Source organism: Staurois parvus, unplaced genomic scaffold, assembly GCF_062004578.1.
Source record: "Staurois parvus isolate SC_StPar_1 unplaced genomic scaffold, SC_StPar_1.0 ptg000206l, whole genome shotgun sequence".
Taxonomy (NCBI): domain Eukaryota; kingdom Metazoa; phylum Chordata; class Amphibia; order Anura; family Ranidae; genus Staurois; species Staurois parvus.
Genome location: NW_028318002.1, coordinates 2,009,524 through 2,033,875, shown reverse-complemented (window position 1 = coordinate 2,033,875; position 24,352 = coordinate 2,009,524). Strand labels below are relative to the sequence as shown.

Genomic DNA, 24,352 nt, shown 5'->3' with positions numbered 1-24,352 from the left:
ATTGGAAGCTCTCAGACAGCATTAAGTAAAATAAGGGATGCAACTTGAGCAGCTAAGTGATATTTTGAGCTATCAGGGATTCCAAGGCTACCTGTTTTCCTCCCATAAGGTACTTGGGTTGGAGAACAAGGTTCTGTAGAACACAAAATAAATTTAAGCATCTTTCTTTGCTCAATTTTGAGTATATGGGTTGGAATAGGAATGGGCAATACCCTGAAGAAATAAAAGTAGTTTTGGGAGCTATTGTAATTTTTATAGCAAGAACACCACCAAACCAAATCAAAAAGGTATGCATTTCAAGCGTATAGTAATTTAGATAATTTCTTGAACAAGGGTCAGTAGTTAGCAGCGTAAACAGTATCTAAATAAAAAGTAATATGTATACCTAAATATGGCAAAGTGGAGGGTCACAAAAAAAGTTTAGTTATTGCAGACAGTAGTGTAGCAATTGGAGCCATGAGTGATATTTAAGGCCCTTTAGTGGGGGTCAGAGAGACTGCCCTGCGGTTTAGCTGCACTGAGCCATAGACTTCTATTATATCATGCAGGTTTGGTGCACTTTCTGATAGCCCATCAAAACTGCTGAATGCAGGAGTTGTGCGCTTTTCATGTTTTCATATGAGGTTTGGGGAGGCACTAAACCCTATAGCTGAGACGTGATTTTACCACACCCCCCAACCACTGGTGTAGCGTCAGGGGCTGCAGTGGTGACCCTGTCCCATGCTCAAAGGGACCCTTGCAAACTCCCTGTCACATTCTGTTTTATACTTGGACAGGAGTAGCAGCATATACAGGAACCAATTCTCTCCATTTTCCTCCTGCAGCTGAAATGAGGAAAATGTTCATTATGCTACTCAAAATTAAAAGTTTGAAATTCTAAACCATTACATTTCAGCCCCTATCCAGTCACAAAATCACTTAAGTGGCCCACACCCTTCATAAGGTAAAAATACCTTCAAAAAACGTTATTAAAATCAAAACATCAAAAGCAAAGTCTGATTTTCTTTTATTAAATATGGAATGAACAATGATAGTTGTTGGCTACTCCAGTCATTTTTTAATTAATTCATAGAAAATTGTGGCCTTTTTTTGTGTAAGGGTACCAACAAATCTGTAAATACTTATACAAATTATGTCAAACTACCAATTACGTTGCTTAGGAGGTACCTCTATGTAAACCGATGTTTTGTAACGAGAGACCAGAGAATCAGAGCACTCTGATATGCAAACCACAGCCAACGTTTGCAGTTGCCTGATGTGCTTACACTCTCACAACACATTATTGGATAACTGCTGTGAAGGGTAGTCTAACTAACCAATAGCAGAACATGGAGGGGTTGCCCAGAGCCGGAGACTACACAAGCTGGTCACTATATGCATATTTGAAAGCCTTTGTTTTATAGGATCTACAGGTGCTACTAAAGGAAATCTGAACTGACCTCAAAGCATCTGAAGGTGCCTGCTAGGAAAAAAAAAAAAACTTTCATGACCGGGCCATTTTTTGCTATATGGAAAATCACGTGGTCATGCAACACTGTACACAAATTAAATATATAATTGTTTTCACACAAACAGAGCTCTCTCTTGGTGGCATTTGATTACCACTGTTTTTTTGCCGTATAAATAATAAAAAAAAAAAATTTAAAATGGACTTTTCACTATAAACTATATTCAATAAAAACAAATTTAATTTCTTCATAAATTTGGGCCAAAATGTATTCTGTTACGCTAATAGTATAGGATACTAGAATATATATATATATATATATATATATATATATACATATATACATATATATACACATACATATATATACACATACATATATATACACATATACACACACACACACAGTGGGGATCGAACGTTTGGGCACCCCAGCTAAACATTTGTATTAATGTGCATAAAGAAGCCAAGGAAAGATGGAAAAATCTCCAAAAGGCATCAAATTACAGATTAGACATTCTTATAATATGTCAACAAAAGTTAGATTTTATTTCCATCATTTACACTTTCAAAATAACAGAAAACAAAAAAATGGTGTCTGCAAAAGTTTGGGCACCCTGCAGAGTTAATATCTTGTACTGCCCCCTTTGGCAAGTATCACAGCTTGTAAACGCTTTTTGTAGCTAGCCAAGAGTCTTTCAATTCTTGTTTGAGGTATCTTTGCCCATTCTTCCTTACAAAAGTCTTCCAGTTCTTTGAGATTTCTGGGCTGTCTGTCACGCACTGCTCTTTTAAGGTCTATCCATAGATTTTCAATTATCTTGAGGTCAGGAGATTGTGAAGGCCATGGCAAAACCTTCAGTTTACGCCTCTTGATGTAATCCCCCGTGGATTTCGAGGTGTGTTTAGGATCATTATCCATTTGTAGAAGCCATCCTCTCTTTAACTTCAGCTTTTTCACAGATGGCATCAAGTTACCATCCAAAATTTGCTGAAATTTTATTGAATCCATTTTTGCTTCTACTTGTGAGATGTTCCCTGTGCCACTGGCTGCAACACAACCCCAAAGCATGATTGATCCAACCCCATGCTTAACAGTTGGACAGAGGTTCTTTTCATTAAATTCTGTGCCCCTTCTTCTCCAAACGTACCTTTGCTCATTCCGGCCAAAAAGTTGAATTTTAACCTCATCGGTCCACAGAACTTGTTTCCAAAATGCATCAGGCTTGTCTATATGTTCATTTGCAAAGTTCAAACGATGATTTTTGTGGTGAGGACGTAGAAGAGGTTTTCTTCTGATGACCCTTCCATGAAGACCATATTTGTACAAGTATCTCTTTATAGTGGAATAGTGTACCACAACTCCAGTGTCTGCCAGATCTTTCTGGAGGGATCGTGCAGTCAAACGTGGGTTTTGAATTGTTTTTCTCACAATCCTGCGAGCTGTTCTGTCTGATATTTTTCTTGGTCTTCCAGATCTTGCTTTAACTTCCACTGTTCCTGATTACTGCCATTTCTTAATTACATTCCGAAGAGAGGATATTGACATCTGAAAACGCTTTGCTATCTTCTTATAGCCTTCTCCAGCTTTGTGAGCGTCAACTATTTTCGGTTTTCTAGACAACTGCTTAGAAGAACCCATGGTGCTGATTGTTGGGGCAAGGTCAGATGAGTCTGGGCATTTAAAACCTTTGAGATTGACATCACCTGGTCTTCCCAGACGATGATTGAGAACAATCCATGACACTGGCAGGTCTCAGCTTTGCAAAGGGGGCAGTGCATGCTATAAATTCTGCAGGGTGCCCAAACTTTTGCAGACGCCATTTTTTTGTTTTCTGTTATTTTGAAAGTGTAAATGATGGAAATAAAATCTAACTTTTGTTATGCATACATGCATATACATACATACATACACACACTCACTAGAAATGGCGGCGATTAGCAACTTAGGCAGGACTGTAATAGTGCGGCGCCAATCTGACACAGACACTGGGTGGGAACTGACTGACTGCCACGGACATCTCCAGTGACACTAATACAGAGATCAGTGGTAATAAAAAGCACTATCACTGTACTAATGACAATGGGCAGGAATTGTAATTGTATACTATTTTACTAGGGGATGTGCCTGTTTTTTATTCCCTGCTTTGTAGGGAGATAAAAACTGGCAGATCCCCACTGATAACAGAGAGATCTGTGGTGTTTACAAACACAGAGCTCTCTCCTGTCACTAGCTCTACCAATCGTCGGGTCCCAGCCATGGATCGCTGGCTGGGACACGGTGATTGGCATGAAAGGGAGCCAATGACAGCACAGCCGGATGGGTGGCCGGGGACGCTCTGTACCCAGAAAAGCAGAATCATGTATCTATACACGTGATTCTGTGCAGTCGGCCCGCACTGCAGTTTTACTACAGTCGGGGACTGGATATTATTATTATACAGGATTTATATAGCGCCAACAGTTTGCTAAGCGCTTTACAATATAAGGGAGACAATACAGCAACAATATTGTTCAAGACAAGAGGGATAGGAGGGCCCTGCTCCTTGCAGCTTACAATCTAGGAGGGAGGGGTTAGAGGTAAAAAAAGGTAATAACTGTGGGGGATGGTCTGGTAGGAAGGAGTAGAAAATTCCATTATTAGCTGATGGTAGGATAGGCTTCCCTGATGAGATAGGTTTTCAGAGATCGCCTCAAAGTGAGCACAGTAGGCGATAGTCTGATAAATTGGGGTAGAGAGTTCCAGAGGATGGGGGAAGCTCTGGAGAAGTCCTGGAGACGAGCATGGGAGGAGGAGACAAGGGAGCTAGAGAGCAGGAGGTCATGTGAGGAGCGGAGAGTACGGTTTAAGTGATATTTGGAGGCAAGATTGCTGATGTAATTTGGGGCAGAGTTATAAATGGCTTTATAGGTTATTGTTAATGTTTTGAATTTTATCTGTTGGGCAATGGGAAGCCAGTGGAGGGAATGGCAAATAGGGGTGGCTGATACAGAATGGTTAGTAAAGTGGATGAGTCTGGCAGCAGCATTCATGATAGACTGAAAAGGGGATAGCCTGCGATGAGGTAGGCCAATGAGGAGGGAGTTACAATAGTCAAGGCGAAATATAACAAGGGAGTGAATAAGTTGCTTAGCGGTTTCCGAGGTTAAGAACGGGCGTATCTTGGAGATGTTGCGGAGGTGAAGTCTACAAGATTTGGACAGCGATTGGATTTGGGGCTGAAAGGCCAGATGGAAGTCTAGGGTTACACCTAGCACCCTGGCATGAGGGGAGGAACTGATGATTGTGTTATTGATTTTGATGGAGAGAAGTTAGGGGAGGGGCACGGGCTGGGGGGAATACTAAGAGCTCAGTTTTAGAAAGATTGAGTTTGAGGAAGTGGAGTGACATCCATGCCGATATGTCACTTAGTAGGTTAGTAATGCGGGAGGAGACTAAAGGGGTGAGGTGAGAAGTAGAAAGATAGATTTGTGTGTCATCAGCATAGAGATGGTACTTAAAGCCATGGGAATTTATCAAGTGACCAAGGGAGGAGGTGTAGATGGAGAAGAGTAGGGGCCCAAGGACGGAACATTGAGGGACCCCTACAGAAAGAGGGAGTGAAGAGGAGGAGCCAGGGTTATAAGTAACGCTGAAGGAGCGCTGCGATAGGTAGGAGGAGAACCAGGAGAGAGCAGAGTCTCGGGAGGCCAAGAGAGTGGAGTTTTTTGAGGAGGAGGGGATGGTCAACAGTATCAAAAGCCGAAGAGAGGTTGAGTAGTAAGAGTACGGAGTAGTGGCCATTGGTTTTAGCAGTTAGTAGATCATTAGTGAGTTTTAATAGGGCAGTTTCAGTTGAGTGTAGTGAGTGAAAGCCAGACTGTAAAGGGTCAAGAAGGTTGTTGTCAGTGAGGTAGCACCTAAGGCGATTGTAGACTAGGCGTTCTAAGAGTTTAGAGGTAAATGGGAGCAGGGAGATGGGTCTTAAGTTGTTCAGGTTGGTGGGGTCCAGGGAGGGCTTTTTAAGTATGGGAGTGATGTGTGCATGCTTTAGAGGGGAGGGGAAGGCACCGTTAGAGAGGGAGAGATTGAAGATGTGAGTGAGGGAGCATAGGACGGAAGAAGAGGGTGGCCGTAGTAGCTGTGAAGGGACAGGATCCAGGGGGCAGGTAGTGAGACGGGCTTCTGAGAAAACCTTAGTGACCTCTTCAGGAGTAGCAAGGTCAAGAGGAAAGTGTTGAGGGAGGTTCAGTATAAGGTATGCTAAGTGGGATGGATGTCTGTGCAGTGTAGATGCCCCTATGAATTGCATCAATCTTTCTTTTGAAATGATTTGCAATCTCGTGAGCAGTGAGTGAGGTGCTTGGTGGAGGGAGGGTTAGGGAGGACTTGAAAAGTGCTCAGTTGGGATAGAAGCAAACCAACCCCTCCTCCTTTCCGACCACTGGGTCTGGGCGAGTGGGTCCAGAGAAGGCCTCCATAGGAAAGTGATGCAGGAGAAGAAGAATCTGCTGCTTGAAGCCAGGTTTCTGTAATTGCTAGTAGGTTAAGGGAGCGGGAGACAAAAAGGTCATGGACAGAGGTGAGCTTATTGCAGACACTGCAGGCATTCCAAAGTGCACATGAAAAAGGGAGGGTGGTTTTTTGGAGCATGGGGATTGATATTAAATTGAGGGGATAGCGGCTATTCCCGGAGGAAAAAGGGTGGCTGTTGTGGGGGTGAGATACTGGAGGACCAGGGTCTGGGGAGATATCCCCAGAGGTTAGGAGAAGAAGGGTGAGGTAAGTAACATGGGAGCGGGATGTACACAAGTGTAAATGCCTTCCAATCCTGTTGTTTGGGATAGCAGGTGAGAGAAGTATCAACAGTAGGTGATGAGAGCAGTAGTAGGGAGATGGTAGCAGTGAGGGTGAGATGTGAAATATTTGGGGTGGAGCAGAAGGGTAAGGAAAGGAGATTTTGGGAAAGCAGGATAGTAATATGAAAAGAAGGAGTAGAGACAGCATATTTAAAGATAGGTGGAGTGGGACTCAGACTTGTAAGAGATGTTTCCCAGGGTGTTTGCTTGCAGTCCATCCAGCATGCAGTAGAGTTCTTTGCTGTATCTTCCTGCTGCTTGAGTTAACCTGCTGTGTTCAACTGCTGCTGATTCGCACTCCTGCAAAAACCGTACTCATGCACAAAACTGCACTCCATCTGTGACTGTGCCCCCCTATCTGTGACCTCCCCCCAGGAGCTGATCTAAATTTATAGGGAGATGGTCAAATGAGCAACTCTTCTCCGCCCCAATAAAGAACTGATAAGGATCACATGAATTGGGGGGATGTTTCTCAAACACAGACCAGACACAGGCCAGAGTAATAAAAGAAGTGCAGCAAGAGGTGAGAATCTATCAACAAACAGACCAAAATATATACACTTTTTGTTCATAGATAGCAGAAGTCTATGCGTTTTTGAAGTAAAGTTTAGAGTGAAGATGAGAGCAGCAATTTACCCAGAGATAGCAGAAGTCTATGCGTTGTTGAAGTTACAGTTTAGAGTGGAGGTGAGAGCAGCAATTTACCCAGAGATGTATATATATATTATATATTAACTTTTATATATTGGCTTGCTAGAGTTTTTGATGGACACTTCCAAGGAGATCTAATCCCTCCTTAATTTAAAACAAAATGAAGGTTTGGCTAGATATGCAATTTAATATTAAGCACAAAAAATATATCTACTTACATACAGTAGCAGCTTTGGGTCTCCATGAATGAGCTTGACCAAAGAAAGTAGCAAATATTTGTAACTTCTCGTTTCCACATCGGTTGGTTTCTCTTTAAACTTAAGGTATGGCATTTTCTCTTTAAATGTAAGACTCTGAGGAACAATTTCAGTACACAGTCAATACAAAGAATGAGTGACTAAGAATGCAACAAGTAAATTTAATAAAATAATTAAATTAGCATACTCACTCAGATTTTGTAACACGTGTTCAAATGCCTATTTTGTGTTTAAACTAAATGCACAAACCTTTAGAAACTGTTTAAACCCTCTTTAAAAAGCTATCTACCTAAAACTAATTTTTTTTTTTACCCATATTTGTTAGTAACTTTAATATCACCTCAGTTTGCCACAGTTGCACACTTTACAAGAGAGTTCCACTATACCCATTTTTCAGTTTTTGAGAAGTAATTGAAATACCATAAGGCAAATTAAAACAGTGCAAGTAACTGAGAACTCTCCAAAGATGTGCTTAAGAGATTTGGTGAAATAAACAGTTAGCAGGTGAACAATTTGACTTAAACCTATTCTGCAATATCACTCTGGGTTGAATAGACCATTACTTGCCCTCTAAATTACCAAATCTGATCATAGGGTTTGTTTGCAAAAAAAGAGGAATTTTGACTTGCCTCTAAACTCCATATCTTGAAGTACCGTACAGGAAATAGGCAACGTGTTCATAGACCCTGGGTCATACCTTGAGGTGACTGGACACTGGTAAAGTTTGAGAACATGCCCCCTAGGCGCTTCCCCTATAACTGTACCCTACTCTATGTAAGTTTTCAGTTTTGTAGCAAGAAATGCAGAGTAACCAAGAAATGGAAGACAGGGTGTCCAGTGTTCTGCACTTTACTGCAAGATATGAAATTTACAGGCAAGTCAAAATTCCACAGTACAGAACAAGGGCAAGGCATTCACTGACCCTGGGACTTCCCCAAGTAATGAATGAAAAAAAGTGGGCAACAACTAATGAAACAGAACTAACAAGGGCCAACAAATCCAACTATAGTGTGCCGCTGCAAGAACCTTACAGTGAGAACTGCATCCACAGAAGATCGAACGTCCACATATTAGAATACTGAAAAGGTATGAACATAGAACAAGCTGGTTGCCATACAAAGCTGGACTACAGAGGCATGGCCCCGGAATGCCCAGAAAATGCTCATTAATCTGGTGAAATGTGTGGGTAAAAGTGCACAATGAGAATTGTCCTTAAGAGTGTAAGCTGCGGCAATTAGATTTCTTACCCATCGAGCGATGGTAGACTTGGAAGTGGGGTGCCCTTGTGAGGTCCAGAAGACAGTACAAATAGGGATGCTGTCTTCCTGATTGTAAGCTGTTGCTTTGTGGTAGACTCCTATAGCTCTGACAGTAAAGTTAGGCAGCAAAGCAAAATTTCCACTGAGTGCTTTGGAGCAAGGCACAAGGATGGAAGCACAATGTCTTTATTAAGGTGGAAGACTGATAACATCTTGGGAGGAAAAGATGGTATTGGGCATAAGACTGCCTTGTCATTGTGAGGAATGAGGAACAGCTTCTGAGAAGACAGCCAGCCACTGACCATGTCTGACAGACATGATAGTGACCAAAAAGTGCACTTTGAAAGAGAGGTCCTCTATCCTTGATGGGTTCGAAGGTTTATACAGGGCAAAGAAAAATAAGCTAAGATCCCAAGGAAGCACAGGGTGCTGCAAGAGGGGCTTGATGGAAGATACTCCTTGAATAAGGGTTTTGACAAAGGAGAGCAAAGCCAGAGGTCTTTGAAAAAGAAATGACAAGGCCAAAACCTGTCCTTTCATAGTGCTTAAGGCCAAGTTGTGGTTAAGACCTGATTGTAGTAAGGCCAGAATGTGAGGCACAGAGTAATCTCTGAGATTGAAGTGCCTGTGTTCATCCCAGGCAAAGAAGGATTTCCAAGCATAATAGTATATATCTTTCTGGAAATGGCTTTTCTTGCTTTTAGCAAGGTAGAAATGAGACTCAGAGACCTCTCTATGTTAATCCATGCTGTTAAAGCAAGGGACAGAGGAGTAAGATGAAACAGAGGGCCCTGGGACAGCAGGTCTGGCCTCTTGGGAAGAGGCCAGGGGTTGTTCACTGGTAGTTTGAGTACATCTGTGTACTAGGTACATCTGGGCGAGCTAGGTACTATGAGAATCACTGGCTTCTGGTGGAAAGGCATTGATTAGCCTGAACTAAGACTGGGAGATTATCGAGGCATCTGATGACAGCACTAAAGGATCACTGGTCCTGACCACAAACAGAGGAAGTTTTATTGTTGAATATGAAAAAAAGAATGCTCCATATCCAGGGTTCCCCATCTTTGAAATATCACATTGAAAATGTCGGGGTGAAGGGTCGATTCTACTTGATCCAAGTGGTGGCAGCTGAGGTAATCTGTTTTCCAGTTGTCCATGCCTGGGATTTGGATTGCAGAGATAGCTGAACAGTGAGTCTCCATCCATGAAGATTATGTGGCTCACTTCCTTTAAGGCTGCATGGCTCCTGGTGCCCCCTTGATGGTTGATATAGGCCATACATTGTGGCATTGTTTGACAGCACCCTGATCCGGTGTACCAGCAGAAAAGGTGCCAGTGTTGCAGAGTAATGTTTACTGTTTTGAGCTCTAGGATGGTGTGATGGTGAGGTCTCGTATGAAATTGATGATCATGTTAGCCGCCTTACTCAAAAGGAGGCTAACATGAAGCATAGGACTCTCAGGGAATTTAATTTTGGGATGTCTCTTTGATCTCAATTCTTGACTGAGTTAATATAGAATTTATTTCTCTGGTAGACAGACTATTGCTTTGGATGTGTTCAGGACGAAACCCAAGAATTCCAGGTAAAGAGAAGGCTGGAGAGCAGATTTTTGAAATCTGAAAGTCTGGAGCAAAAGAATTGTCACGTGCACAACTGCAGACAGCTGGAAAGATGACGACTCCGTCAAGAACAGGTCATCTAGATCAGGCCTTGAAATTTTCATTCGCCTGCTCGCCAATGGCAAGTGGAAATTATGGTGGGGATGAGTGTGTCCCCCAGGGCCGTCTTGCTGAGCAGACTCGTAGCTCAGGCCGGATCGGTCATTGGCACTGGGAGCTGTCAGACTGCTCAATAGCTGAGCGTAGTGAAAGCAAAGGAAGGAGTGTGTGCTGTGCTCTCTGCCTCCACCTAGAGTGCAGTACCCGGCTCTGTGAGTGAACAACGAAGTACTGCAACTTTTTATAGGGTGTGTGTGTGTGTACCTAATTTCAGCTCACTCTGGTCACATGATCCTCTATGTCAGCCAGTGGTGGCTTCAGGGGAGAGGAGAGAGCACTTAACAGCGTACGTGTGTGTATGTGTGCATGTACGTGTGTGTATGTACGTACATGTGTCTGTGTGTACATGTGTATATACATGGGTTTGTGCGTTTGTATTTCTGTGCATGCATGTGTATGCGTGTCTGTACGTGCCTGTGTGTATACATGTATCTGTATATGTGTGTACATGTTTCTGTGTGTGTATGTATGTACATGTCTGTGTGTGTGTACAGGTGTCTCTGTTTGTGTGTGTTTGTTGGTGGCGAGTAACTCTTAAGGCCTGGCTAGTAGCTCAGGATGTGAAATTTTAAGCCCTGATCTAGATAACCTGTGACCTGAATGCCCGAAGAAGGGCAAAAAGAGCTGCTGGAATCTTGGGGAATACTCCTGGAGCAGTGGCTAGGCCAAATGGCAGTGCAACAAATAAAAATAACCATCTGCCACTGCAAAGTGCAGAAAGTGCTGATAAGGTGGATGAACGGGAATACATACAGTCAGGTCCATAAATATTGGGACATCAACATAATTCTAACATTTTGGGCTCTATACACCACCACAATGGATTTGAAATGAAACAAACAAGATGTGCTTTAACTGCAGACTGTCAGCTTTAATTTGAGGGTATTTACATCCAAATCAGGTGAACAGTGTAGGAACTACAACAGTTTGCATATGTGCTTCCCACTTGTTAAGGGACCAAAAGCAATGGGACAATTGGCTTCTCAGCTGTTCCATGGCCAGGTGTGTGTTATTCCCTCATTATCCCAATTACAATGAGCAGATAAAAGGTCCAGAGTTCATTTCAAGTGTGCTATTTGCATTTGGAATCTGTTGCTGTCAACTCTCAAGATGAGATCCAAAGAGCTGTCACTATCAGTGAAGCAAGCCATCATTAGGCTGAAAAAACAAAACAAACCCATCAGAGAGAGAGCAAAAACTTTAGGCGTGGCCAAAACAACTGTTTGGAACATTCTTAAAAAGAAGGAACGCACCGGTGAGCTCAGCAACACAAAAAGACCCGGAAGACCACGGAAAACAACTGTGGTGGATGACCGAAGAATTCTTTCCCTGGTGAAGAAAACACCCTTCACAACAGTTGGCCAGATCAAGAACACGCTCCAGGAGGTAGGTGTATGTGTGTCAAAGTCAACAATCAAGAGAAGACTTCACCAGAGTGAATACAGAGGGTTCACCACAAGATGTAAACCATTGGTGAGCCTCAAAAACAGGAAGGCCAGATTAGAGTTTGCCAAACAACATCTAAAAAAGCCGTTACAGTTCTGGAACAACATCCTATGGACAGGTGAGACCAAGATCAACTTTTACCAGAGTGATGGGAAGAGAAGAGTATGGAGAAGGAAAGGAACTGCTCATGATCCTAAGCATACCACCTCATCAGTGAAGCATGGTGGCGGTAGTGTCATGGTGTGGGCATGTATGGCTGCCAATGGAACTGGTTATCTTGTATTTATTGATGATGTGACTGCTGACAAAAGTAGCAGGATGAATTCTGAAGTGTTTCGGGCAATATTATCTGCTCACATTCAGCCAAACGCTTCAGAACTCATTGGATGCCACTTCACAGTGCAGATGGACAATGACCCAAAGCATACTGCAAAAGCAGCCAAAGAGTTTTTTAAGGGAAAGAAGTGGAATGTTATGCAATGGCCAAGTCAATCACCTGACCTGAATCTGATTGAGCATGCATTTCACTTGCTGAAGACAAAACTGAAGGGAAAATGCCCCAAGAACAAGCAGGAACTGAAGACAGTTGCAGTAGAGTCCTGGCAGAGCATCACCAGGGATGAAACCCAGCGTCTGGTGATGTCTATGCGTTCCGGACTTCAGGTTGTAATTGACTGCAAAGGATTTGCAACCAAGTATTAAAAAGTGAAAGTTTGATTTATGATTATTATTCTGTTCCATTACTTTTGGTCCCTTAACAAGTGGGAGGCACATATGCAAACTGTTAGAATTCCTACACCGTTCACCTGATTTGGATGTAAATTAAAGCTGACAGTCTGCAGTTAAAGCACATCTTGTTTGTTTCATTTCAAATCCATTGTGGTGGTATATAGAGCCAAAAATGTTAGAATTGTGTCGATGTCCCAATATTTATGGACCTGACTGTAGATAAGCATCTTGAAAGTCTATGGATGCCATGTATTCAGAGGCGATAATTGCTCTTGTGAAATCCATAGAAAATTCTGGAAATTGAAGGAATTTGTTTAAGGATTTTAAAGAAGAATTCCAGGCTACAAACTAACTTGTCTTAAAAATGCTATTTCACCCCTCCGAACACCTATGCAGATTAACCTCTAGAACAAAGATGTACATGCTTTTCTATTTTCAGGCCATCCTGGTTTTGTCACATGGTCCAGCACTCATGTGACACCAGTGGCAGCTTCAGGGGTAACTGACAACAGATGGGCCATAAGAAGTCTATGGGTGACGTCACTGCTCCCAGACATTCCCAGCCTTTGTCGAGTGCTCTCTCCTTGAAGAGTCAAACATATGAGCTCAGGAAATGCTGATGGACAGTTACACTTGAGTGCCATTTACAAAGAAAAAGTAGCATTCTGACAAGAAATAAAGAATGGAAAAAGACAAAAGGATGCCAAGATTTTCTTTACCTAGATAAACATAGCTATATAAAACTAATTACTTGAGACATGCTACCTATATGCATTTGGAATGCAATTACATGACTAACATGGTAGTTATAGACACAGAATATGCAATCAGCATAAGATATCAAACTTTACCGGCGTCAAGCGGATTGCTGTATGTAACTGCATGACGATTTTGAGCGTTTCAGCAAACATGCTGCGGAGCTCTCCTGAGTAGCAATACACGGCATCAATCTTCGGCCACCAATCCAGTGCAGACTATGCAAAAAAAAAAAGAAAACATAATCAATTCACTCTTGCTACAGAATATTGTTTTAGTGACCAAATTAAAACAGCTGCAACTACTTTTCTCACACTAGTGAGCCTGTACAATCTCCTCCCCTAGAAGGGACTAACTGCTTAGCTATAAGAGCAGGGAAAGCTCCCAATACATATATTCATATTCTCAACTAAGACATACTGAAGACAAACAGTTTCTCCAAATGCATGAAAATACTTAAAAAAATAAACAGCGCCATGGTAGTTCAGTGAGAAGTACAGCTCGACAGCTGCAAAGGCTGTCGTTAGTTGTAGTTTCCCATTCACAAAATACTGTGAATAAGTGACGTGGGAGGAGCCCTGCACGACCAAGTCTTTTTGAACTGTGGCAGCAAACAAGGGGAGAAGATTCCCAGTCTGCTGTCACAGAAAGAACTTGGGAAAGGAGGGGGGCAGCTGCAGCAGCAAAAATATTACACCTAAATATGGATGTAACATGTTAGAAAGGCAAGGGAAAATGTCACCAGCACACCGAGGATCACCAATATGGGTCCAAACATTTTAATGAACGATCACAGTTACAGCAAAGCAACGTTTCGGAGTCTCGCAGGACCCCTTCATCAGGCATGTGACACATGCCTGATGAAGGGTCCTGTGAGACTATGAAACGTTGCCTTGCTGTAATTATGTGATCTTTCATCAAAACGTTTGGACCCATATTGGTGATCCTCGGTGTGCTGGTGACACTTTCCCTTGCTGATTCTGTTCGGTTCCAGCCAACGGTTGCTGCAGCCCCCATTTATACAGATAACCATTTTTAATGCACATGTGCGTTTGGATTGTACACTTACATGTTAGAAAAGGTGAACATATCCTTTAAATCAGAATTTTGACAACCAGGACACAGGAATGGATTCTTAAATTATAATATAAATATATATAAATAAAAAAAAAGATCACAGAGATGGGGGGGGGGGGGGTGATCACAGGTACTGCAAAATTCTTGCTGCTTCTTGGACCATGGAACATCGTCAAGCACTAAACTGGAGGGAGGGCAACAAAACAGCAGCAACGGCCCAGGAACAGGGGTCAACAGACTCAAACAGACAGGATCGATGCTAAATGCAGTAAAGATGCCAGGAGTCTCACTCTATGGGGGATGGGCATAGGTGGGGAAAGAGGTAATTGTTCCCTGAGGGCCGAAGCCCTACAGAAAGGAAATTAACCACCCAGCGAGGGGCAAATGATGGAGGAAACCCATAGATGGGCCAAGAAAGCCTTAGGGAAGCAAAGGCTTCATCCGATACAGGTAATCCAGCCAGACAGAGGGGAATGGATCCCATCAGCTTGTTTTTAGCGGATTGAATTGGATGTAGGCAGATGTAAATGGACACAGGTCTGTTTAAACCCGCCACTCCATAGAGGAGAATGGAGGTTCAAATCGGGTCCATCTGAAGGTATAGGTCATAAAGACAGGCAAGGCTTGGAGTCACCCAGGTTAGCTGAGATCTACTTATCTGGATACTTGTAAATATGAAATAGTATAGGTTTGTTTTATCGTCAATTAATTGAGTATGTGCAGAGTGACTCTAAACCTCTTTTCTATCAGGAGATATTTAGGGGACAATGGAAGAAGGGGAGGATCAGGGAAGAGAGGAGCAAACATCCTTTTTACACAATGTGGAGAATTAACCCCTTGGGTTCCACAGAGTATAACAAGTATGCTTTACGGTATATGCAGATTGATTTTACTGTTGTGGCTTTAGTAATACTATTTTACCCATTACAACCAATAACCATTATAACTTAAAAAAACATTTTAAAAAAAACAAAAGAAACATTGTCATTCTCTTCAACCATATTTCTGTCACTGAAGGTTGTTAACAAGTTGCTGAGTCAGTGGTATTGAATACACTAGTGTAAGCACTCTAAATGAAAGACCTTCAGTGCACCCTGGCCAAATAACTTCCTGCTGTGTCCTATTACTCTAAAAGATTCCTTACAGCGAGATCATTTTTGCAGCGATGGAAACAAGAGACAGAAGTCCAATACTTCTGTTGACCCTAGAGTAAACTAGTGTATGTAGAATGACTGCATAAAGTAATTTTAAATGGCTCTGTGAAAGTATTTGGTCCTTTTCTGATTTAATTTCTTTACCACAAATTTTTGACATATAAAATTCAGTCTTTCAGCAAAAATATTCATAGAAAGAGAACCCGAGTGAACAATTTCATTATTGCCATATGTTAAGGTAGCCATACACGTTACAATCTGACAATACAATCTTTGTACAATGAACTTTAGAGTTAAAGTACCCAAAAGGTAAAACTTTTTTCCATTTGGATACAGTAAGGGAAGAGGATAACCCCATCTGTGTCCTATTGGGGAGATAGCTCTTCACTTCCTGTCTCATAGCCAAAACAGGAAATTAGAGGATATCCTTGCAAAGTGTGGGAATCCCAATGTGTCGCTAAAACTACTGTCCCCATTGGAAGATTTCCTCTCTATTAGTGTTCTTTGGAAATTTTCTTTTACTTTCCCTTTTCGAAGATAACTGTAAACACGAATGGTCCGAGCTTTGTTAAAGAAAGACACAGGTGTGTCAGGTATGGGAGATGACCATTTTTTGGCAAAATTCTCCAAAAAGGCTAGGTAGAGGAGTGCACTGGGATCCTCCAATTTAAAGTGGACTTGCATAACCTCAATTAGAAAATAAGCATTTTCTCTGCAGGACACTGAATGGGATCTAGGCTTGCCGATTACACCTTTTAGGCCCAGCAACTAGATATCTGAGCACATTTGTTTGAGGGCACCTGGAATTCCCTTCTTTCCTGTTTTTTTTCTCTCACAGGATTTACTATTTAAGCATATTGTAGCGTCTTGCCCTATGCTAGGGACTCTGTCCTGTGGCCTTTTCGTACTTTCTGTCCCTATGGAGATGTTGGTCTACACATATGTGGTGAAGATGACGGTCCACACAGACTATTTGTAAAGATCATGATCAATTTAGTAGGTAACATATCTTGTTCATATGTACTCCTGAAGAAGACATTGAATGTTTATGAAAATTATGTGCACTCGATATGTGAGCTTCTTGATTTCAAACATGGTCGTATATGTCTTTATAATTTATGTATAATAAAAACTTTATTTTTATCTGTATGAATTTTGAGTTACATTTTCTAATAGATATGCCCCCTAAAGTCCTTTGCATAAAAAATATTCTCTTTCATCTGTGAAATATAGGATGTGGGCATACAAGTGTAGAATACAAGTGTAGTGCCAAGATGACGCGTGAAGGCGCAACCCTCGACTGTGCCAAGATGGCGCCTGAAGGCGCAACCCTCGCCTGTGCCAAGATGGCGCGTGAAGGCGCAACCCCCGCCTGTGCCAAGATGGCGCGTGAAGGCGCAACCCCCGCCTGTGCCAAGATGGCGCGTGAAGGCGCAACCCCCGCCTGTGCCAAGATGGCGCGTGAAGGCGCAACCCTCGCCTGTGCCAAGATGATACGTGAAGGCGCAATCCTCGCCTGTGCCAAGATGATATGTGAAGGCGCAATCCTTGTCTGTGCCAAGATGATATGTGAAGGCGCAATCCTTGTCTGTGCCAAGATGATACGTGAAGGCACAATCCTCCTCTGTGCCAAGTTGATACATCAAGGCACAATCCTCGCCTGTGCCAAGCTAATACTTGCACATAGGGCAGCTTCGGTTCTAAATTGAGGATTCACTCACACAGAAAGACTGCCCTTTGGTGCTGGTCAGGCTGCTCATGACCAAAGGAGCTACCCAAGTAGCCAGGGTTACTCACAAAATGAGCCCAGCAGGGTTCAAGGGGTAAAAGCAGGAGCAACAGTGTTGAACATTGTCACTGCAGGCAGCTCTATAGAAACAACTGCAATGCATCTGTTGCCAAGAGGCTCTGTATAATGCAAAACGGGCTGTTTAAATACCGTCCCCTGAATGCAAGATGTCTTTGACACTGCAAGGGACAAACTGTGTAGCAGTGGACTCAGCTGAGAGAAACCATGGGTAAATTTTGCCAGAAAAGGAATTTGTGCATGTGTTTCTATGAATGCATCATCAACTCCTGAGGAAGTGGAAATCTACAAAAAAAAAAAAAGAAGAGGTACAGACCAAAACCGTGCCTGGCTGCTGAAGTAAGAAGCAGCATCTACACTGATCAAAGATGGCTCCAGTCAATGTTAAAACATCCCAACATGACTAAACAGCCTATACAAAAAAAAAGGGATATACTGGGAAAGACCAGACTAAGGCTCAGTTTACACTAGTGCAACTCCAAAGACATGCAACTTTCATAGGACTTTTATACTCTATGGCACCCAAGTCGCAAGAAAGTCACATCAAAGTAGTACAGGAACGTTTTGTAAAGACGATGTGACTTTAGTCGAATAGATGGGAACGGGTGCCATTGAAATAAATAGGCTGCAACCCATCATGTGAATGTGTCCAAAGTCGCATGACAAGTCACATCAGTGTGAATGGAGCCTTAAAGTGTTACTAAACCCAGGACCCTGCATTCACTATATCTTTTCTCCCACAGTACACGGAACATGGAAGTGCAATTATTTTTGTAAATATAAACTGCTAAATAGCTTTTCTCATCAGCATTAGAGCAGTCTTGTGATTTCTAACAGTGTTCAGCAAAGCACTGGTTAAAGCTTGTAGGAGGAGTTCTCTTTCTGCTCTAGAAGGATACAGAACCCGTTACCTCTGTCTGGACAGGACAGAGCTGATTAGTCCTGTGTTGATCCCATGCACTCTCCCAAGGAAAAGAAAAAAAAAAACCTCTAGCAATACACACCAAACTGTCCCCACGCAATATGCCTTATCAGGAGATAAGAGAGAAACACTGGAAGAAGGGGAGGATCAGAGAAGTCAGGATCAAACATCCTTTTTACACAATGTGGAGGATTAATCCCTTAGGTTCCACAGTGAGTATAACAAGCATACTTTACTGCATATACACACACTAAATTTACTGTTGTGGGTTTAGCAACACTAACTTTAGGATGAATCACAAACCTGTTAAAAAATCAAACAGATACAGACTGATGTACAGGCAGCTTGAACCAAACAAATTTGTATGCCAGAACATAGTGGCTACTGCTTAGGCTGCAATATACCCCATAGTAGCTGTGGAGCTGCATTTCAGCAGCAGTATCAGAGACTTCCTTTCTGCTACCAGATAGAGAGTGTCAGTTGTACCGCATCTCCCCAATTTAGAAGACTTCTATTTTATTCGATGAATACAAAGCTTTTTCTGATTGGCCGAGGTGGAGAGGTAAGTGGATGACTTCACACCCTCCACCTTAGCAAATCAGAGGAAGCCTTGTATTCACTGAAAAAAATAAAAGGCTTTTCCTAAATGGCGATAATAAATAAGCGGTATGAGCAACTATCTATATCTCACAATAGAAGAAAAGTCTGATACTGCTGCCAGAACACCACGCCACTTACTGTATGTAGCACAAGCCACTACAGGATATTACAGCCCAAGCAGCAGCCAGTACTTCCTGGCATGCAAATCATTAGTTTGGTCCAAGATGGACCAATAACTAAAAGGTGCCAAAACCTGGAATGCTCTTTAAATGAACTGGGAAAACATGCACATTTTGGCTAACTGGATAATTTCCAATTTCCAGCCTGAATCTACCAGCAGCTGTATATAGTAGAAAAATATCCACGCCAAACCAAAAAAAAATAAAGAACATATGAAGGAGACATCAGTCATTCTTTTGCTAAGGCCAACTGACTTCTAGATGGTGCTGTGTATGTGCATTATGTGTGCTGTTTGCACCAGCGCCAGTTTGGCTTGGATTTGTTTGACAATCCCTAGCACATTAGCAAAGACTAGCTCACTTGAGGAAGTGACCCTGACCGGCATAGAGTTTTTAGTGTGTGTTTACAAGCTTTTACCATTTGTGATTTTTTTTTTTTGAGAAACACCTGAAGCTCAGTACTTGGTTTAGAATTTACCATCATTTTCCTGAGGACACTAATCAATAAGCAGGTGTGAGGTGGAAAGCGTAAAAGTTTCAAAGGAGCTTTCTGTTTTCTATGTCTAGTGCAGTGTTTCTCAATCTTTTTTCAGTCAAATCACCCTTCAAAATTATGGACAGTCTTGAGGCACCCCATTCTAGATTGTGAAAAACTATTCTAATACTTTTATATAATGCAGCAACATCCATTACACCCAACATTATAGGCAATTTATTCATCCAAAGCAAATACACTTTTGCACACAGGTAATAATTAGTATTCCAATGTTTCTCTTCTACCTCAGTTTTTCTACATCACTGAGCTAATGTGACCGCAGCACTGATGGAAATGGGCAGGGGAGGGTCAAACTAAGATACTGTGCAGGCAGCGGACATCCTCCTTATCAACTGAAGTCATTGGTTGTCAGGACGCTGGTGGCTAGAAGGTCATAATGGTGCACAATAAAAACCTGTGGCTTTGTGTAACTAAAAGGCAAGCTTGTTCCACCAGCTGGCTTGAATACAAGTTTTGGGCAATTTTTAGACTTTTTACCAAGGCACCCCTGAAGAAACCTCAAGGCACCCTGGTTGAGAAAGGATGGTCTAGTGTGCGTGTGTATTAGAATTATATACACACATACCGAATCCCAGTCTTAGTCCGTAGGGTTCAATATGGAGTTGGCCCACCCTTTGCAGCTCTAACAGCTTCAACTCTTCTGGGAAGGCTGTCCACAAGGTTTGGGAGTGTGTCTATTGGAATGTTTGACCGTTCTTCCAGGAGCGCATTTGTGAGGTCAGGTACTGATGGCGGACGAGAAGGCCTGGCTCAGTCTCCACTCGAATTCATTCCAAAGGTCAGGACTCTGTGCAGGCCAATCAAGTTCCTCTATCCCAAACTCGCTCATCTATGTCTTTATGGACCTTGCTTTGTGCACTGGTGCGCAGTCAAGGTGGAGCAGGAAGGGGCCATCCCCAAACTGTTCCCACAAAGTTGGGAGCATGAAATTGTCCAAAATGTCTTGGTATGCTGATGCCTTAGGAGTTCCCTTCACTGGAACCAAGGGGGCCAAGCTCAACCCCTGAAGAACAACCCCACAACATAATCTCCCTTTACACTTGGCAGAATGCAGTCAGGCGAGTACCGTTCTGGCAACCGTCAAACCCAGACACGTCCATCTGATTGCCAGACAGAGAAGCATGATTTGTCACTCATAGAGAACTCGTCTCCACTATTCTAGAGTCCAGTGGCAGCATGCTTTACACTATTGCATCCAATGCTTTGCATTGCACTTGGTGATGTAAGGCTTGGATGCAGCTGCTTGGCCATGGAAACCCATTCCATGAAGCTCTCTATGTACTATTGTGCTAATCTTAAGGCCACACGAAGTTTGGAGGTCTTTAGCTATTGCCAGAGAGTTGGCAACTTCAGCACACTGTGCGCTTTAGCATGCGCTGACTCCACTCTGTCATTTTATGTGGCCTACCACTGCTGTTGTTTCCAGTTGCTTCCACTTTGTTACAATACCACTAACAGTTGACCGTGGACTATTTAGTAGCAAGGAAATGTTATGGATGGACTTTTTGCACACGTGGCAACCTATCACGCTTGAATTCACTAAGGTCCTGAGAGCGACCCATTCTTTCACAAATGTTTGTAGAAGCAGTCTACATGCCTAGCTGCTTGATTTTATACACCTGTAACCATGGAGGTGATTGAAACACCTGGAGCCAATGATTTGGAGGGGTGTCCCAATACTTTTGTCAATATAGAGAGAGTGTGTGTGTGTGTGTGTGTGTGAGTGTGAGTGTGAGTGTGAGTGTGAGTGTGAGTGTGAGTGTGAGTGTGAGTGTGAGTGTGAGTGTGAGTGTGTGTGTGTGTGTGTGTGTGTGTGTGAGTGTGAGTGTGAGTGTATTTGTGTGTGTGTATTTGTGAAACGGAGGAATTTAAATTTACAATGGTAGAATGACAGTTACAATATATATATATTATATATATATATATATATATATATATATTTTTTTTTTTTTTTTAATTACACACACACATACATATATATAAATAATTTAATTGTAAATGTCATTATACCTTTGTAAATAAAATTCTGCCATTTCACAAACCTTTTAGACAGCCCAACTACTACATACTTACATTTGTGATAATTCGGTGCAGAGAATTCACCAGCACATAATGAAATGTTGATGGCGAGGACTGTGCCAAGCAAATCTTTAAAAGGAAGACAAGGGGAAAAAAAAACAAAAAAAAACACAAGATTATCCTTAGAAAATCACATACAACACACTGTAAATTATATTTTAGTTTAAAACAAAAACCAGAGTAATCAAGATTTCAAAAATGTACATGTATATGGAAATGCCTGCATGCAACAACATAAGTGGCAAACAACCGTGGTGGCCATATATGAGAGCACACGTCACAATTACTTCCAAATTCCAACTGTATACTGGGTGTAATTTTGTTACACGGTGATGGTATTCTTTTACAGGATAGATATGTTGAAGTCAAAGTAAGGGTTCTGTTGAGGGCTACCTTTAGGCTTAAGATTGAGTTAAATGATTTAAAGCAGTTCTTCAGTCTCAACCATAAAAAATTAAAAGTCAGGCTTAAGTGGTTGGAGCAGAAGTGGGAGAAGGAGGTGTTGAAGAGAAACTTCCCTTTTATGGTGAAGGTCCGCTTTAAGCAGTTAAAAGCACATCAAACCAAAAAAAAACTTTAAAAAAAAAAAAAAAACATTGTACTTCTCTACAATAAATACACATTTCTCCATGTTTCATCACATTAAATTCTGAATATAAATAGGGATAATTGATGAGGCAGAACTATAGTGTGCTCCTACTTTCTTCTGACCTGACAATACAGTAGGGGTAATTTGTCAAAACTGGAGCAGATACAATTTGGAGCAGCTGTGCATGACAATCAGCTTCTATCTAAAGCTTTTTTAGTTAGGCTTTAAAAATGAAAGAAGCTTATTGGTCGCCATGCACATCTGCTCTAGTTTTGATAAATTTCCTTCAGTGGAGTTTTGGATTCCAAAACACATGCTCAGCCCTGCCTACTTGATTTTAGATGCATTACAAAGAAAATCAAAGTCTCCTCAGAATTGTAATCTTTGATTTGGTACTGTTATTTTTCAGGCAAGTTTTGTTAAACGAACATACCAGAAGTTACAGCTTTCAGCAGACCTAGGAGTCTTTCCACTATATTCCTTAAAGTGTAACTGAAGACAATACTCTTTAGTTTTGGACAGAGTGGAGAGGGATTCGAACACCTGTCAGTTTATATTGCAGTTTGTGTCCCATTAGGGAGATTCACTGTTTGTTCTGTTTACCGTTATCATCAAAAGTGAAAGTAAAAGAAACCCAAATCTTGGGTTGACAACACTAAGAGGGGAAATCTTCCAATGGGGACACTAGTTCTGGTGACATGGGGATTCCCCCAAGTTGCAGGGATTTCCTTTCACTTCATGTTTTGGCTATGGGACAAGAAGAGAAGGGAAATCTCCCTGATGGGACACAGATGGCAAAAAAAAAAAAACGACAGGGGTTTAACCCCCCCCCCCTTTTACTCTATCCAAAACAAATAAAAAGGGTTTGCCTTTACACAAAAGCAAGCACTCAACACCACTTAACTGATCTTCAAAATGGCAGCAGTTAAATATTTTTAGATTGTTCTACCTAATGGCAAGTAACATTTTACTTTTCTAAAACATGCAATATACTGTAGGTAATAAAAACGATAGGAAAAATACACTATAAAAGTTGTAAAATCTGTAGAAATGGTCTCAGTGTGCTTTTTATTTTGAGTACAGCATTATTTCAGCATCCGGTACAGTACAAAGTATAAATGATGCCTGGTTTGTGTGTTACTTCTAGACACTAGCGTTTCAAAACACACACTGGCTATTTTTCTTTCAAAGTAAAATATTAGTTTACTATCCTCAATGACACTAAATACGGTTAATTGTTTTTAAAACGTTAGCCGATGAGAGAAAATATGATTTTTGTACTAACTGAAAAAGTCTTCTCTTTTGAGTGCATTGATTTTAGGTGATGCTGCTGCCTAAAAAGGTTGGACACTAATAAACTGTATGTCAGTCCAGGATGATAACCCATCCTATTACCAGTATGCCTCAGTTTTTTGTCTCAGCATTACAGAGAGCATGAACATAAACAGAGAGGTTACTAGTGTCCCCCAATGGACTCTTAGAAAAGAAATCTATAGCGAGTCCAACTGAGGGGTAGGCAACACAGCAAACAATCCATGACGGGCTAGCTGAAAAACACCTGAAAACAGAGTTCTACCTGCAGTTCAAAGAGCCACTTAACAGACATTACACCTGAAGCGGACATCGGCTAACCACTTGCAGACTGGGCACGTCTACCCCCCTTCCTGCCTAGGCCAATTTTCACTTTTCAGAGCAGTCGCACTTTGAATGACCATTGCGCGGCAATGCAACACTGTACCCAAATGATATTTTTATAATTTGTTGATACAGAGCTTTCTTTTGGTGGTATTTAATCACCACTAGGTTATTTTTTGCTAAACAAACTAAAAAAAAAGACTGAAAATTAAAAAAAAAAAAAAAAAAAGTTTATTATAAAATGGGCACAGATAGGTGGCACTGATGGGTATTGACAGGCATCACTCATATGGCACTGACTGGCACAGATAGGCAGCACTGACTGGCACCGATAGGCAGCACTGAATGGCAGCTCTGATGTGCACCAATATGTGACATTGATGGGGCTACACTGATGATCAGTGTTACATGTCCCCTCTGAGGAAAGCAGATTACCGGCGCGTGAGGCGAACACTGCCGATAATTGGCATTTCCTATTTACATGAGACCAGCTGTGACTGGACACAGCTGATTACATTAGAGCCTACGTCATCGGCTCTTTACTGCGATTGGTGATCCGCTGTGTCCCAGGGACACAAAGCACCACCAATC

General features: G+C 41.8%; 1 protein-coding gene across 3 annotated transcripts in view; it reads right to left on the bottom strand.

Annotated features, from left to right (window-relative positions):
• The window catches only part of NF1 (neurofibromin 1), a 364,217-nt gene that overhangs the window by 252,349 nt on the left and 87,516 nt on the right, over window positions 1-24,352 (bottom strand). For all 3 annotated transcript variants that reach the window (XM_089678515.1, XM_089678513.1, XM_089678514.1), the window contains exons 11-13: window positions 21,532-21,606; window positions 13,259-13,381; window positions 7,156-7,290 (exon numbers count right to left, since the gene is read on the bottom strand). In XM_089678515.1, the coding sequence (XP_089534641.1) occupies window positions 7,156-7,290; window positions 13,259-13,381; window positions 21,532-21,606 (333 nt within the window). The remainder of the gene's footprint in view (window positions 1-7,155; window positions 7,291-13,258; window positions 13,382-21,531; window positions 21,607-24,352) is intronic.